The 15,791-nt window shown below is 36.8% G+C and overlaps 1 protein-coding gene across 1 annotated transcript in view; it reads right to left on the reverse strand.

Moving 5' to 3' along the window:
- Positions 1-3,592: 3,592 nt before the first annotated feature.
- BBOX1 (gamma-butyrobetaine hydroxylase 1) overlaps positions 3,593-15,791 on the reverse strand; it is a 57,304-nt gene continuing 45,105 nt past the window's right edge. The window contains exons 5-7 of the mRNA XM_062198058.1: positions 11,227-11,423; positions 6,100-6,266; positions 3,593-4,121 (exon numbers count right to left, since the gene is read on the reverse strand). Of these exons, the coding sequence (XP_062054042.1) occupies positions 3,961-4,121; positions 6,100-6,266; positions 11,227-11,423 (525 nt within the window). The 3' untranslated portion in view covers positions 3,593-3,960. The remainder of the gene's footprint in view (positions 4,122-6,099; positions 6,267-11,226; positions 11,424-15,791) is intronic.

Genomic DNA, 15,791 nt, shown 5'->3' on the forward strand with positions numbered 1-15,791 from the left:
CTCTAAACAATCCTCTTAAGTCTTGGACTCCACTGGGATTTTTGTAACCTCCTACTTTTCATCCAAAGCATCTGCAGAGGCAAATTTGGCTGTATATGGCTGCTAGATTAATATTTCTATGGTGAGATGTAAGTTAGGAACCTACTATTCTACAATTTTACTTCCAAATCTCGAGTTGAATTTTGGAAGAGAAAAAGAAGTTTTCCAAACATACAAGGAAGTAGGGAAGGTATTCCAGATAGCTGTAAAAATTTAGAGACACATATATATGCTGTAAGCCATTAAGTCCAACCAAATCACATATTCAGTTGAAGAATTTTCACTTCAACTCTATCCCCAAAGTGATATTTAACATAAAGGAGTGTTTTCAGTTGACAATATAGTTACTGATCCAGGGTTTAAACTCATGGAGAGGAATTTGCCTCTGCATCACTCAGTTTTATACAGAATCCCTAATTTGCTTAAAGTTTTCCCATGTTCATTTGCTTATACTTTAGTGGTTGACTGGAAAAAGAAATACAGAGCAATGTATATACCTGAGTCATGTCATCCTTGTAACACGTAGAGTTGTTCCAATTAACTAGCCACGTCAAATCAGAGAAATGGAACTGACAGTAAGAGTATAAATGCCAAATAGGTGTACATTCTAATCCAAGTTACATCAGGTTTATTATGAATTTGGGAGGAAGTCAAATCCTCAGGCAATTACATCCAGGAAACCTAATCATCTTCAGTCAGCACAAGATGCTGTAGCCCATAATATGTCATGTCCTATATAACACTTCAGAAATTGTTGCAATTGCATCCAATCTTCCTGTAACTCCTTTCTAGGTTTGAAATAATATTTGTATCAGACAGAAAACAGCCAGGTCCTGGAGTAATGACTTGGAATGCTGTCTTCTGGAGGAAAAATAAGAGTTTTTCCTGATTTTGAATAGAAGCTCTCACTGGTTCTCTATGTTGTAAGTATAATTGATTCCATAAGGTAGGTCAGTGTCATTAGTTTATCTTTAGACCATTAGGGTTTTGACTTTGGTCACAAGTGATGATTTAAACTCCCATCTATTTTCTATGTGTAGATCCCTTATCCAGATCTTTGTCCCAAGCTCCACTCATATGTGTATACATATTCAGCTGCCAAACAGATGAGCTGAAGGGCAACCCAAACTCTGTTCAAAATTGAATTCATTTTCTTGCCAAACAAGCCCAACTCTTGTTATTGTGGCTTCTTTCCTTGTATATAAGCTATTTCCTCTACCTGGAAACCTGAGAGACACTCTAGACTTCACCATTTGTTCTTAAAATGTTTGGGGTCAAGTCCTCCAGATTTAGCAAAGTATCTATTACCTTTTCCAGTGTTCTGAATCAATTCTTTTTAATTTTTAATCTGGCTTCCTGTAGTAGCCTCATAAGCAGATTTATGGCCTTTAGTCCTCTCCATTTGCAATTCCCTCGACATGAAGCCAGATGGATCTTTAAAATGCAAATATCTAGCCAACTAACTTTATTGTTTAAAAACCTTTAAATGGCTTCTCATTGCTTTCAAGAGAAAATACCAGTTCCTTAATGTATCATGCATTTAGACATTTCACGACTTGTCCCCCATCCTTGTCTGTAGCCTCATATATCTCTTTTCACACTCTCTACTTCTCCTACAATATCCATTATAATAAGTGATAATATTAAACATCTATTGAATAGCTATGCTGAGCCTGTATAACTATTCTAAATGTTTTATATAAGTACTTTTTAAACCCCACTAATGACACATGTTACCTGAGATTCTTGTGAAAAACACAAGTTCTAGTGCTTATTCCAGACCTATTGAGTCATTATCTTCAGAGAGTGGTTTGGGAAGCTGTCTTTAAAAAAAAAGCATTATGAGTATGACTCATCATGTGAGAAATTTTGGAAGATGATTATGATTTAATTATCATAAAGCATAATGACAACAGAACTTTATTAGTGTCATTTATATTTAGATAGGAAAAATGAGACTTAAAGGGAACAATTATTTATTCAAAGATATATGGTTAACTGTCATTTTTGTGACTTGAATATAGACATCCAGTGGTAGAATTTATACCACTGTTATGCTCTAACTTGTAAGTCAACCCATACCCTGTACTCACTCTCAATTCTCTATACCTCTTGTGTCCTTTAACTTGGAAAGTCATTTCTCCACCTCTTCCTGAAAACTACTTCTATTAGGTCTCATAATTCAGCTTGACTGAAGCTTTCCTTAGTCTCTCCAGTTTTCCTTGGTTGTCTTCCTGTGAATCATTCTGTTAACATGACACAACTTCGTCAATATCCTTATCCCCTTCCTTATTACACTACAAGGGGTTATATGTGAAACTTTTGTATTCTTTTTTTAAAAAATTTTTTAGATTTATTTTATTTATTGAGTTACAGAGAGGTAGTGAGAGAGGGAGGTCTTGCATCTGGTGTTTCACTCCCCAGATGGCAGCAATGGCCAGAGCTGAGCCAATCCAAAGCCAGTACCCAGAAGCTTCCAAAGCCAGGTGTTAGGAGCTTCTTCCAGGTAGGTCTCCTATGTTGGTTCAGGGGCCCCAGTTCTTGGGCCATTCTCTGCTGCTTTCCCAGGCACATCAGTAGGGAGCTGGATTAGAAGTGGTGCAGCCGGGACATGAACCAGTGCACATATGGAATGGCATTGCCGCAGGCCAGGGCTTTAACCCACTGCATCACAGTGCTGGCCCCAAACCTTTTATATTCTTAGTCTATCAATCGTTCTGATGAATTATCTGACAAATAAATACGTAATAGGTCATTTTCTCTTGGCAAGTGCCTGGCATTTGGATACTATAAATGTGTGGATCTAGGGTCACTACAGTAAATTAATTGTTTTAGGTATTGGATATATTTCTTTTGTAGAAATAGAAATGAGTGTTAAGCAAAAGTTAAAACTTGGATGGAAGTAGCATTTTCCATAGTCATAAGGCAACAGGAAGAGCCCTGCAATGGTGGCAGTGATTAAGACTTTAAGAACAGGAGGCTTGGTTAGGTTAGTTCTAAACATCGATGTACTAGCAAGATTTACGTAAATGATAATATTGACTTTCCTCTTTCTGGCAGGGGTAGGGGATGGAATGGGCTTAATAGGAAAGGGGCTCCCATGGTTGGGAGTGACACCTGCATTCCACCATAAGGACAAAGCAGCAATCATCTTCACACAAACAGGGAAGGCTGTCCAGGGATTAGCAGACAATGTCCGTTCATGAGTGATGCATGCATCTTGGTTTTTCCCTTTTCAGTTGAAAGCAAGGAATGTGGAGAACTGTTTCATAGACAGTTGTAAGCAATGCTGGAAATCCTTGGATGTATTTATTCTGGGCAAGAGAAATGTAGGGAGACTAGATTTTCTCTTGAGTTTGATGTCATAATTTAGGTATTAAAAATGAAATGTTGAGCTTAATAAGTTGGTGAGGTCTGGAAATTTGAGTAACAGAATTCATTAATTAAAATGAGGAAAACAGACCTTTGAAAATAGGAAGTCTTTTCTCCAGCAAGCTAAAGACAGTCATATGCAGTCCTGAAAAATGAGACCATAGGAAACAAAGCAGAAGCATGATTTATAAGACAAATTTTATTTGAAACATAAGCGTTATTTGTAGCAAAGGATTTATTTACAAAAAAGCTTTATCTGAAGAAACGTTTTATGTAACAAACTATTTGGAGGCATTCTGGGGACATAGTATATGGACAAAAGAAATCAAAGCATGCATGTGTCAGAATAGAAGGGTTGAAGAAAGCACACTGCTACATTATCTATAAGGTTGATATTGCATATGATTACAGAGAAAAGAGTTTTCTTATGGGAGATTTACAAATTCAGTTTTAAGGAAATTAATATGAAGTGTCACGGATCATAACCTGTGAATAATTGCACCATATCTTATTACAGTCATTGGAATCATCTAAAATCACAGGCATGATTCAGTTTCCATTCTCAACACTCTGCCGTAAGATACGAAGCCGTGACATCACCACATCCCAATCGGCATAAGCTCCCTCCAGATGGCGGGATATCTCAGTTCTTGCTTCATAGCTGCGTCGACCATGCAGTAAACGCCAGTTGTCAAAGGTAATCACATCTCCTAGATAAACGATTTTCAGTGTGAACAATGGTTTTTAAATGAGTAGCAGAGTTAGAAAATGTAACACGCAAAATACCACTGCTGCTTGGTCACATCAAGGAACAGCATGTTTATTGCTTTATATAAAACTGCACATACACTTTTCCCCCCAAATCAGGCCTCTGGAGGTAAACAGCTTTATGCCTTATGACATTTAAATTCTATCACCTGGTAGGCTCCTGTGGATATTTGAATAATTGTCATTTAAAAATGATCTCTGAGTAAAATTTTGTGTTGTTCTTACTGGTGGTTACTTATCTCTCATTTAGAAATCTTTCCTCCCAGTTTAACAAGTTCAAATAATTGTAAAGGTAGTGGCATCTTTGATTTGGCTTCTATGTTCCTAATATTTTATGTGCATTACTTTTAAGTCTGATAAAAGTCCTGAAAAGAGTATTATCTCAGCTTTTTATACAACAGAAAACTGAAGGTTCAGGTTTAGGGATTGCCGAAGCTATGCTGCTATTAAATGGTAAAGCCTGGATTCCAATTTCCTATATTTTTCTTTTTGTTTTTTAATTTCCTATATTTTTCTTTTTGTTTTTTAATTTCCCAAGGTATTTCCATTTTATCTGTTGCTTCTCTTTAAAATTTTTTTATTTTAAAAAGTTTTATTTTCATCTATATGAAAGGGCATGTGGGAGAGGGACAGACATCTTCCATTCTTCCATCTGCTGATTTACTCTCCAAATGCCCATAAGAGCCAGGGCTGGGCCAGGCCTAAGCGAGGAATGTAGAACTCCATCTGGGTCTCCCATGTGGACAGTAGGAGCCCAAGCACTTGAGCTATCTTCTGCTGCTTCCCTGAATGCACTAGTAGGAAGCTGGTCTAGGAATGAAATAGGTGGGATGTGAACGGGCGCTCTGATATGGGATGCATGTGTCCCAAGCAGCAGCTTAAGCTGCTGTACCACAATGCCCACCCCTATGTTGCCACTCTTAATAATAAACAGATATGCTCTTGTGGCAGTGGATTTATAGAGATTTATAATATTACCTTATCATGTAAATGTTCAACTAAAAATAGTCCCAAGTGAAAAGAATCATCCATTTGGCCAAGTCAACAGCAGTAAGAAATGATTCTTTTTATTATCTATATTAAAATCCTCACATTTAAGAGATCTATCTTATAACATGGCAACTATAGTTAATAACAAGGTACTGTTTCTTGAAAATTTTAAAAAGAATAGATTTTATGTGTGCTTACCACAAAGTCAGTATATGCAGTAATGCATGAATTAGAGTTAGTCATTCCCAATGTATTCCTATTTGAAAACAATTTGTTGTATACAATAAATATGTATAATTTTTATTTGTCAATAAGTAAATAAGAAAAAGCCTCATATTTGGTGGCACTTTACTGAGTAGAGATGGTCCAGAAAAAAAAACCATAATGCTTTCTGCTCATTTATTTCAAATAAGGGGAATACTTCCAAGTTCTACTTCATTTCATATAGTATGATCTCTGCCAGTAAGCTTAATGAATAAATATAAGGTCCACAGATGTCACGAACTTTAGAGTGAGAATTGTGGGAGTCATTTCCTTCACCAGGATAGGATAAAGAAGCACAAGTCTCAATTTGTATCAATTTTATATGAAGATAGAAAATATAAAACATTCATCTTAATATTGGATGTGAGATTTTATTTGGCCTATACCTTGTCTTTCAAGTATTTATTCTTTAGATAGGAGGCACTTAAGTTTAGGGTGCTTGAGAACTACCTGGAACTTGAGAAAATGATTATTTTTAGGTTTGGAGAGTCAATAGAGCAGAGGTGAGGCCAGGAGTCTGCTATATAAGCAAGCCAAGTATTTGCCAGGATTCTGTTGTGAGTTTTCCATGGTCATATCTGAGAAAAATTGCTGTGTGCCATTCTAGGTGGCTGAGTTTGAAGAAAATCTATTCTTTCACTTGTTTGAGAAAATGTGTTCACTGACCTGGATTCATCTTGAAGGTAAACTTGAATTCTTTGCTGTTCATGAGGTCAACAAACTCCTTCAGAGCAGCATAAAAAGGCTGCACTCTTTCAACAGGTATATCAAATATTGTGTCTCTCGTTGCATTATTGAAGTTGATGCGAATCACTTGGCCTTTATCATCTAACCTGATTTTTAAAGAAACAAAGTTAAAATATGAAACATCTACTTACATCTACCCTTACATTTGTAAGGGTCAGTTACTTTGGAATATATTTCTTAAACATAGTATTAAAGAATCCAAATACATGTACAGAAGATCTCAAGGTTGCCTGTGTGCGGTAGGTACCATTATATTCCTTCATTTTTACATTCATTCACTTAGCAAATATTTGTGTTTTGAAATATTACTGCATAAGCAGCAAAAAGATTCAAATTCAGTGTTTCAGAGAGAATCAAGTTTTGTCTAGTGAAACTCATTTTTTGTTTTTGAAAACAAGTTTAACATATTAAAATAGTTTTATGTCACAATTATTTTATATGTTTAATCCATCTGGCTTCGAAATATAGTTTTATTGGAGGTACAGCATGGGAAGTTCTATCTAAACATTTCAAGTGCATAGTTCTAATTCAGTGTTTATTTTATAGATGGGGAACATAAAGCACAGAGAAGAAGAGACTAGCCTGAGTCACATTCTTTCTATCTACATACACTGCCAATCTTATTGTATAGGCTTCTAGAAGAATGGTACTTTATCTCTTTGTTGTATTCCCAGCACTCAACACACAGCATGGGCATAATAGGGCAGTTAATATATATTTCTTGCATATGCAACTCTGCATGTTTTTTCAGTACATAGGGAGGGGACTAAGGTGTTTTTAGTATCGTAAGAGATCCTAATGTTTAGATATTTATACCATTTCTTAGATATGTATTAAGGCCTCAATAATTAAGTTAATGCAGTTTTCAATGTAGGAAAGATAGGATCATTTACTGGATTTGAGCTATCCTGATTACAATTAGCAAGACATAGACATTGCCCAGATGCAGAAGTAATATGAGGAGATTTTTTTTTTTTTTTTTTTTTTTTTTTTTAGTTTATTAGAAAGATGCACTTCCAGCTAGTCCTCAAGGGACTTCTTTAGTGAGAAATGGAAGGGATGGATGGAGTTAGAAGGGAAACTGGTCAAAGAAAGTTATCAATGATGGTCTGAGGATTACTCCCAGGGAGATGCTCCCTTGGGGGCAATTCAAGAAGGTAATAATGAGAAATAACAACTGCCTGGGGCCCAGTCCTGGTGGAGCAGGCCAAACAGATGTGACAGTGTCATGTGTGTCAGGGCTGTTTTGGAGTCCAAATCACCATTCATTATCAACAAGTCAGGATACAAGACACAGGAAGAAGGATATGATTGTGCTATAGAAATTGTGACTTTCAGGGCCCCTGTTAAATGCTAAATCTTCTGAGCATAATGGCAATTTTTTTTTACGATTTTATTTATTTACTTGAGAGGTAGAGTTACAGACATGAGAGGGAGAGAGAGAGGAAGGTCTTCCTTCTGTTGGTTCACTCCCTAGATGGCCGCAATGGCCAGAGCTGCGCCGACCTGAAGCCAGGGGCCAGGTGCTTCTTCCGGGTCTCCCACATGGGTGCAGGGGCCCAAGGACGTGAACCATCCTCCACTGCTTTCCCAGGCCATAGCAGAAAGCCTGGATTGGAAAAGGGGCAGCTGGGACTAGAACCGGTGCCCATATGGGATGCCGGCAGGGAAATTTCATTTCAAAGTTCAGGAGCATCTTGAATCTTGTAATTGATTATGTTTTCTACTTGTTTTGGGTTATTGGTACTCAGAGCTAAAATAGAAATTTGTCACTTGTAAATTGTTGTTGGATTTTATGGAAATCATAGGCAGCTAAGATTTTTCTGCATTTTCTAAGTTATGCAATACATTAGGAGCTTCCATATATTAACAATTGAATTCTTCATCTCTATGTGGCAGGTTTTAGGTTATTTTTCCTATTTGCTGGAAAATAAACTATGTACCAGCAAGGATAATTTATCCAGTAATAGATCACACAGCTGGTAAGGAAAGGATCTGTAGTCCTGTGATTGAACTTGCAACCAACAGAAAGGCTTAATCTCATCATTATTATTATAGCCCCGGTTTTGTCACTGGTTTATTTTTTATTGTAGTGCATTGAAACTAATTCTGTCAGCAGCTTAAAAGATGTTTTTGTACGAGGCAAGACATAAAAATTTCAAACAAATTTTAAAAATTAACCACAAGGAAAATTAACCTAAACCCTCAGGAGACAGAGGCCCTTGGTTAATGAAAACCCTCTTTGCTTCATTTCTTGTTGTTAAAAATATGTTTTAAGTGAGTTGATGCTAGACACTTGATATTCTCTAGGGATGTCCCAGAGACCTTGCAAATGGACAAATTCTGGAACTTTACTACGAAAAAAAGCTCAAAGCCAAGTCATGATTCAGACATTAGACATGCAGTTAATCTTGCTTAATGGCTAAATTTCTTGCCTTTGTTCACCAGTCTCATAGAATCTGCAGTCACATTGTATTTCAATAAATTTTGATATGTTATAGTTTTTAAAAAGATGTACCTACTTATTAGAGACAATGAGAGAGGTGAGAGAGAAAAAAAAAGAAAGAGAGAGAATGAATATTTATCTTCTAATTAGTTCACTTCCAACTGCACAACAGCCAGGGCTGGGTCAGACCAAAGCCAGGAGCCAGGAATTCCATGTGTGTAGCAGGAACCCAAGTACTTGAGCCATTATTGGCTGCTTCCCAGGCACATTAGCAAGGAACTGGATTGGAAGTGGAATAGCCAGGAATAGAACTGGCACTGGAATATGGGATGTGTGTGTACCAGGTAGCATCTTAACCCACTGCAACACAATGTCTACCCCTGTTAGAGATATTTAAGGTCATGTTGGGAGAGTTTAAACCATCCTGTTATTACCAGGAATTTTGAGTAGCTTCTTTTCTTTCACCTCTTGATGACTGGGCTCTCAGAGAGAGCTTGTCTTTCTCTGACACCCCTCATCCCGTCTTTCAAGAAAATCATCTCTTTGTAACTGCAAAGTATATCCCAAAGCTTATCATTTTTCACACTACAGCTTAAGTCACTCAGACTTTTTCTATATGCAAGTCTATATCATGTCTAGCTTGGACTCTGATAGTAGCGTTTTAACTGGTCTTTCTGCTTCTGCCCTTGCTCTTTTTTCTTTTTTATTTGAAAGACAGGGAGAAGGTGAAATGTTTCACTCTTCAAATCTCCCACTTCCGAAACGCCTGCAAGAGTTGGGCCTGGGCTAGGCAGCAATGCAGTCCAAATCTCCCATGGCTACTTGAGCCATCCCCCTGCCTCCCAGGGGCACATTCACAGGAAGCTGGAATCAGGAGCAGAGCCAGGTCCAGAACGCAGCTACTCCAATGTGGACTGTGGGAATAGCAAGCGGCATCCCAACTAATGCCAAATTCCCCCTCCCTGTCCTTACTCTTTTATGCTATATTCAACACAGCAGCCATCCTTTTAAAATGTCACTAAATAAATATAATTCCTCTCCTCTGTTCAAAATCTTGCAAATGCTCTCTCCTTCTCTTAGAATCACAATGTTTTTATAGTTACTACCAAGACATTATATGAAATAGCCACCATCTGACCTCTTTTTTCTAATAATGTTCCCTAGCCACATCCAACCTCATAGATTTTCTTGAACACCCTCCCTTGAAGTTGTTCTTAGGGCTTATTAGGATGTCTGCTCTAATGATTTTCAGAAAATCCTCTTCTTCTGGGCAAATGTCTTCCTTTCTTTAGATCTTTGTTCAAATTTTACTCAGTAAAGTTTTCCCTCACTATTATTCAATGAGGCAAGTTACAGCCTTGCTGAGACTGGTCCAACAGGTCTCCCTTATCCTGTCCTACTTTTTTTTTTTCTCTTGAGCTCCTAATATTTTTAACACTCATTTTGATTTGCTTAATTGTTTTAAAAATCTTAATTCTCCTCTAACCTGTTGGAATGTGAGCTACATGAGGGTATGGATCTTTGTTTTGTTCACTGTTGTATACTTAACACCAAGAAGAGTGTCTGGGCTCTTGAATAAATAAATGAAGTCTTTCTGTGTATATAAAGTAGTTGGATTAGTGTACTGAAGATTTGATTTTCTAGTAAATGAATTTATTTATATTCTATTTGGTTATTTCTCCTAAAGGACGAATGTTAACTCAATATTAAAATTAGAAACATACCACTGCTGTAAATGAATTAACTGAGGTCTAATGAAATTAACTATGTCCTAGAAAGACACTGTAAGATGATTATTACATGAAAGAATAAACCTGTGTACTTTGTAGGCATGTGGCTAAATCATTCTGAAGTAATGTCAAAAGAAAAAAAATACAAATTAGTCTATTACGGAATGTATGATTTTTTGACTTAGCACCTCTTTGGGGAAGATTCCCTGCTTTATTCTTAGTCCATGTGGTTCAGACATAGCTGATTTTACTGCAGAGGTGAACATGTGATCCAGAAAAGCCCAATTAAGATTCTCCAACCACCCAGCCATGGTGATCACTTCAAGGCTAGACTGGACATAAGCTGGGCCATGAGTCATTTGGCTATGGTATAGTCAGTGAGAAACACAATGCATCTTTTGTGCTTGATTATTATCTCTAAGGACAAAAAAAATCTTGGAGCTTCTCATAATCATCTTTGAAAATGAATTCAACACAAAAGACAATAAGGCTAAGAATTAAAAAAAGAGACCAACTACAGATGGCATTGTTTAACTCCTGGATCACCTATTTAGAGTTATCATTACTATTATTTTTGTTGAATTATGAATAGTGCAATCACATTGTTTACAACTATATGGAACTTGTATTTTAAAAATTAAGTCTTTGTTCCTTTTGCTCTAATATTAAGAACAGATTTCATGTAATTTGAGAAAGAATTTTTGGTAAGAAGTTTATTTTTTCTCTTTTATTCTAAAATTGGATTAAATAGCTAATGAAAAGTAAATCTCTAGAGTTCAGCACAGCTTCCTGCTGTTTAAACTCTAAGTTACTGCAAATTTTGCTGTCAATTGTTTTATTGCCATGGGAAAATTTTAAAATATTACTTACTCTATAATTTTGTGTTTGGATTGTACAGAGAAATCACAATAATCCACTCCAATGTCTGTGAAGTCCACAAAGGTAGAGGACAGAATTTGGAATGCCCGTGGGTTTTTTTCCTTGAGCTTTTGGCATACATTAAACCCATCTACTATTTCAGAATCACCTCCTGTGACTGTTTGCTTTATGCAGTGCAGAAGCTGAACCTGTAAAAAGGAAATAAACATGTTTAAAAATAACACACACTCACTTTTTCTGATATTGTGTTCAGAAAAGATTCAGAAACACATGAATGGATAAACAAACCTTTTTTACCTGTCCCTTTTGTGTCAGCAGAGAAAAGGATTGGAAAGGAAAAAGCTACTTATGATTATTGCTACATAGTTTAAGTGTGATATAACTGAAGATACAGGCACAGGCATGAAAATGGTCACTAGCAAATAAAGGGCCCAGGTCATAGGATTTGCAAGGAATGAGCACTTTTTGTTGGAGTAGGCAGGAAAGCTTTCTACAGGAGATGGAGTTTAAACTGGGCAAAGGTGGTAGATAAGATTTGGGATACACAGAATAGAATGAGAGAGAAAATGAGGTGACCATGACAATGGATGTTCACAAATGCACTGTTACCTAGGTAACAGTTTGGAGCAGAGGGTCATGAGTGGGAAGAATAGATAGGGCTGGAACAGCATTTGGGGCCTCATCATAGAGAGTCTTGGTTGTCAGATAAAAAACTTTTGTACTTTCTATTGTGTGTAGAGAGGAATCATTGAAAGCTTTTGCATGTGGAGATAATGTCGTTGGGACTGCATTAAAGAGTATTAGTCCAGTAGTGGCAGGCATTTGGTGCAGTGGTAAGACACTGGTTGGGATACTTGTATACCATATTGGAGTGCCTGTGATTGAGTCCCAGCTCCGCTTCTAATTCTAGTTTCCTGCTATTGTGCACCCTGGTAGGCAGCAGGTGATGGCTAAAGCAAGAAGATATTTGGGCCTCTGTCAAACATTTGGCAGACCCAGATAATTTCTAGGCTCCTGGCCTGTACCTGGCCCTGTCCATGGCCTTTTGGGCATTTGGGGGATGAACCACTGGACAGAAATTCTCTTTCTCTCTCTGCCTTTAAAATAAATAAAAATAAATAAGTACAACTAAATTTCAAAAAGAATGTTAGTGCAAAGATACTATATAGGATGAATTTTTTTTTTTGAGGGAGAACTGGTCACTTGAGCTACTGGAGTCTAATGTGATTATTCAGGTACAAAGCTAAGAAGGGAATAAGTTAGGGTGGGACTGTGAGTATGAATAAATCCAAGAAATATTGGAAATGAGAAGTAAAAATCATAGCAAATATTAGTAATTTTTATGACAGGGAAAATTTTAAAATTGTTACATTTTCTTTTTTTTAAATTTATTTTATTTTTTATTTATTTTTTATTTGTTGACAGGCAGAATGGACAGTGAGAGAGAGAGAGAGAGAAAGGTCTTCCTTTTGCCATTGGTTCACCCTCCAATGGCCGCCGCGGTTGGCGCGCTGCGGCCAGCGCACTGCGCTGATCCGATGGCAGGAGCCAGGTGCTTCTCCTGGTCTCCCATGGGGTGCAGGGCCAAAGCACTTGGGCCGTCCTCCACTGCACTCCCTGGCCACAGCAGAGAGCTGGCCTGGAAGAGGGGCAAGCGGGACAGAATCTGGTGCCCCGACCGGGACTAGAACCCGGTGTGCCGGCGCCGCAAGGCGGAGGATTAGCCTAGTGAGCCACGGCGCCGGCTTAAAATTGTTACATTTTCAAAAGTAAAACATAGTCAAAAATTTTCATTGGTTTTGTCATTCTTTTTGTAAAGTCAGCATGAGTGGATGATTTTGAATATCAAAATCTAAAGCCCGAATTTTTGCTTGCAATAATACCATTCAACTGTGAAAAGTTCATTCTTGGTGAAATAAAATAAATACCAATGTCTGGATGTTTTCTTATAGATTGGAAGAGGCAAATAAGATAAAATCCTCAGACAAGGAAGATATCAGACTTAGTGGGAAAAAATATTCATTAGCTAGTTTTTCTCCACAGAGGTGTAGAACAGTGGTATCCACCAGGATTTATTATAATATTGGGAATGTTCTTTGCTGCTCAGTACAGCAATCACCAGCTAGACATGGCTACTGTGCACTGGAATTATAGTTAGTGTGACTGAGGAACTGGATTTTCAATTTATTTAATTGTAATTTAAATTAAAATTTAAACAGCCACCTATCGCTAGTGGCTGCTATATTAAGACAGTACTGGTCTAGAACACAAATCCTGTCTCTGCTACAAAAAAACCACACACACATTTCCCAGATCTTGTAGTTTCCGTATGTAACTTCTTATCAGATTACCATGTATGTTACTCATCATAACTGTCCTTAGTTCTTGAAACTTTTATCTTTATCTTGCTAGTAAAGAGACTGAGTCACAGAGGTGTCAAACTAGCTAATAAGAATTCAGCTGATCTGAGTAGTCTTCAAAAAGTTCATAGGAAAATGGAATTAAAAAATAAGATTATTTTGGTCGAAAAAATTTTTAAATCCATGCATAGTTTTTTTTTATAACATCAGTATGCATTTACCATGAACTATTGAAGATCCTTTGTATAAGGTAAATCAGCTATTGTGTTGAGGATTTTTGCATATATGTTCATCAGGGATATTTGTCTATAGTTCTCTTTCTATGTTGTATGTTTTTCTGGTTTAAGAATTGTGGTGGTGCTGGCTTCACAGACAGAGTTTGGGAGGATTCCCTCCATTCTTATTGTTTTAAATAGCTTGAGAAGAATTGGAATTAGTTCTTTTTTAAAGGTCTGGTAGAATTCAGCTGTGAAGTCATATGGATTATGTGTCCAAAATCTATCCATTTCTTCTAGATTTTCTGATTTATTGGCCTGAGATCTTTTTAGTAATTCCTGATGATTCTTTTTATTTCTGTGGTATTTGTTGTTACATTTCCTGTTTCATCTCTAATTTTATTGATTTGGGTCTTTTCCCTCTTTTTTTTGTTAATTAGGCCAACGATGTATCAATTCTGTCTATTTTTTCAAAAAACCAGCTCTTTATTTCACTGATTTTTTTGTCTTTATTTGTTTCAACTTTGTTGATTTCTTCTATAATTTTAATTATTTCTTTCCTCCTCCTACTTTTGGTTTGTTTGGTTGATATTTTTATAGGTCCTTGAGATGCATTGATAGTTCATTTATTTGGTGCCTTTCCAATTTCTTGATGTAGGCACCAATTGTTATAAAATTTCCTCTTAACAACATTTTTGCTATATCCCGTAAGTTTTGATATATTGTATCGTTATCTTCATTTGTTTCCAGAAATTTTTGAATTCTCTTTAGAGTTCTTCTATGACCCATTGTTCATTCAGAAGCATGTTGTTCGGTCTCCATAGGTTTGTATATGTTCTGGACATTCTTGAGTTGTTAATTTCAAGCTTCATTCCAATGAGGTCAGAAAAGATGTAAGGCTGGGCTGGTGCTGTGGTGCACCAGCATCCCATATTGGCACCAATTCTAGTTCTGGCTGCTCCTCTTCCAATCCAGCTCTCAGATATGACCTGAGGAAACAGTGGAAGATGACCCAAGTACTTGGGCCCCTGCACCAGCATGGGAGACTGGGAACAATCACCTGGCTCCTGGCTTCAGATAGGCACAGCTCCGGCTGTGTGGCCATTTGGGGAGTGAACCAGTGGAAGGAAGACCTCTCTCTCTCTCTCTTTCTCTCCCTCTCTCTCTCACTGTCCATAACTCTACCATTCAAATAAATAAGTAAAATCTTTTAAAAAAAGAAAAGAAAAGATGCATGGTACAATTTAAATTTTTTTTTTTAATTTGGTGAGACTTGTTTGTGGCCTAGCATATTATCTATCCTAGAGAAAGCTCCATGCACTGATGAAAAGAATATGTATTCTGCAACTGTGGTATGAGATTCTGTAGATATCAGTTAGGCTCATTTGGTCCACAGTGTCAGTTTGCTCTGTTATTTCTTTGTTTATTTTGTTTGGTTGATCTGTCCATTAATGAAAATGGGATGCTTAATTTTTCCATTACTATTGTATTGGAGTCTGTGTCTGCCTTTAGAGCCATTAATATTTGTTTTAAATAACCAGGCACAATGGCATTGGGTGTATATACATTTATTATATTTATATTTTCCTGTTGAATTTATCCTTTAATTATTACATAGTGCCATTCTTTGTCTCTTTTAACAGTTTTTGTGCTATGGTCTATTTTGTCTGATATTGGGATGGCTACAGCTGATCTTTATTGCTTTCTGTTAGCATGGAATATCTTTTTCCATTCTTTCACTTTCAGTCTGCATGTATCTTTGTTGAGGAGATGTGTTTCTTGCAGGCAGCAAATAGATGGGTCTTGATTTTGCATCCATGCAGCTAGCTTATATCTTTTAATTGGAGAAATTAGACCATTTACATTTACATTCAAAGGTTATTATTGTTAAGTAACAACTTGGACCTGCTGTTTTTCCATGAATATTCTTTATGTTTACTTCGGATTTCCTTTTTACTTTCAAAGAGATATTTTCTTCCTT

The sequence above is a fragment of the Lepus europaeus genome, chromosome 7 (assembly GCF_033115175.1).
Source record: "Lepus europaeus isolate LE1 chromosome 7, mLepTim1.pri, whole genome shotgun sequence".
NCBI lineage: Eukaryota > Metazoa > Chordata > Mammalia > Lagomorpha > Leporidae > Lepus > Lepus europaeus.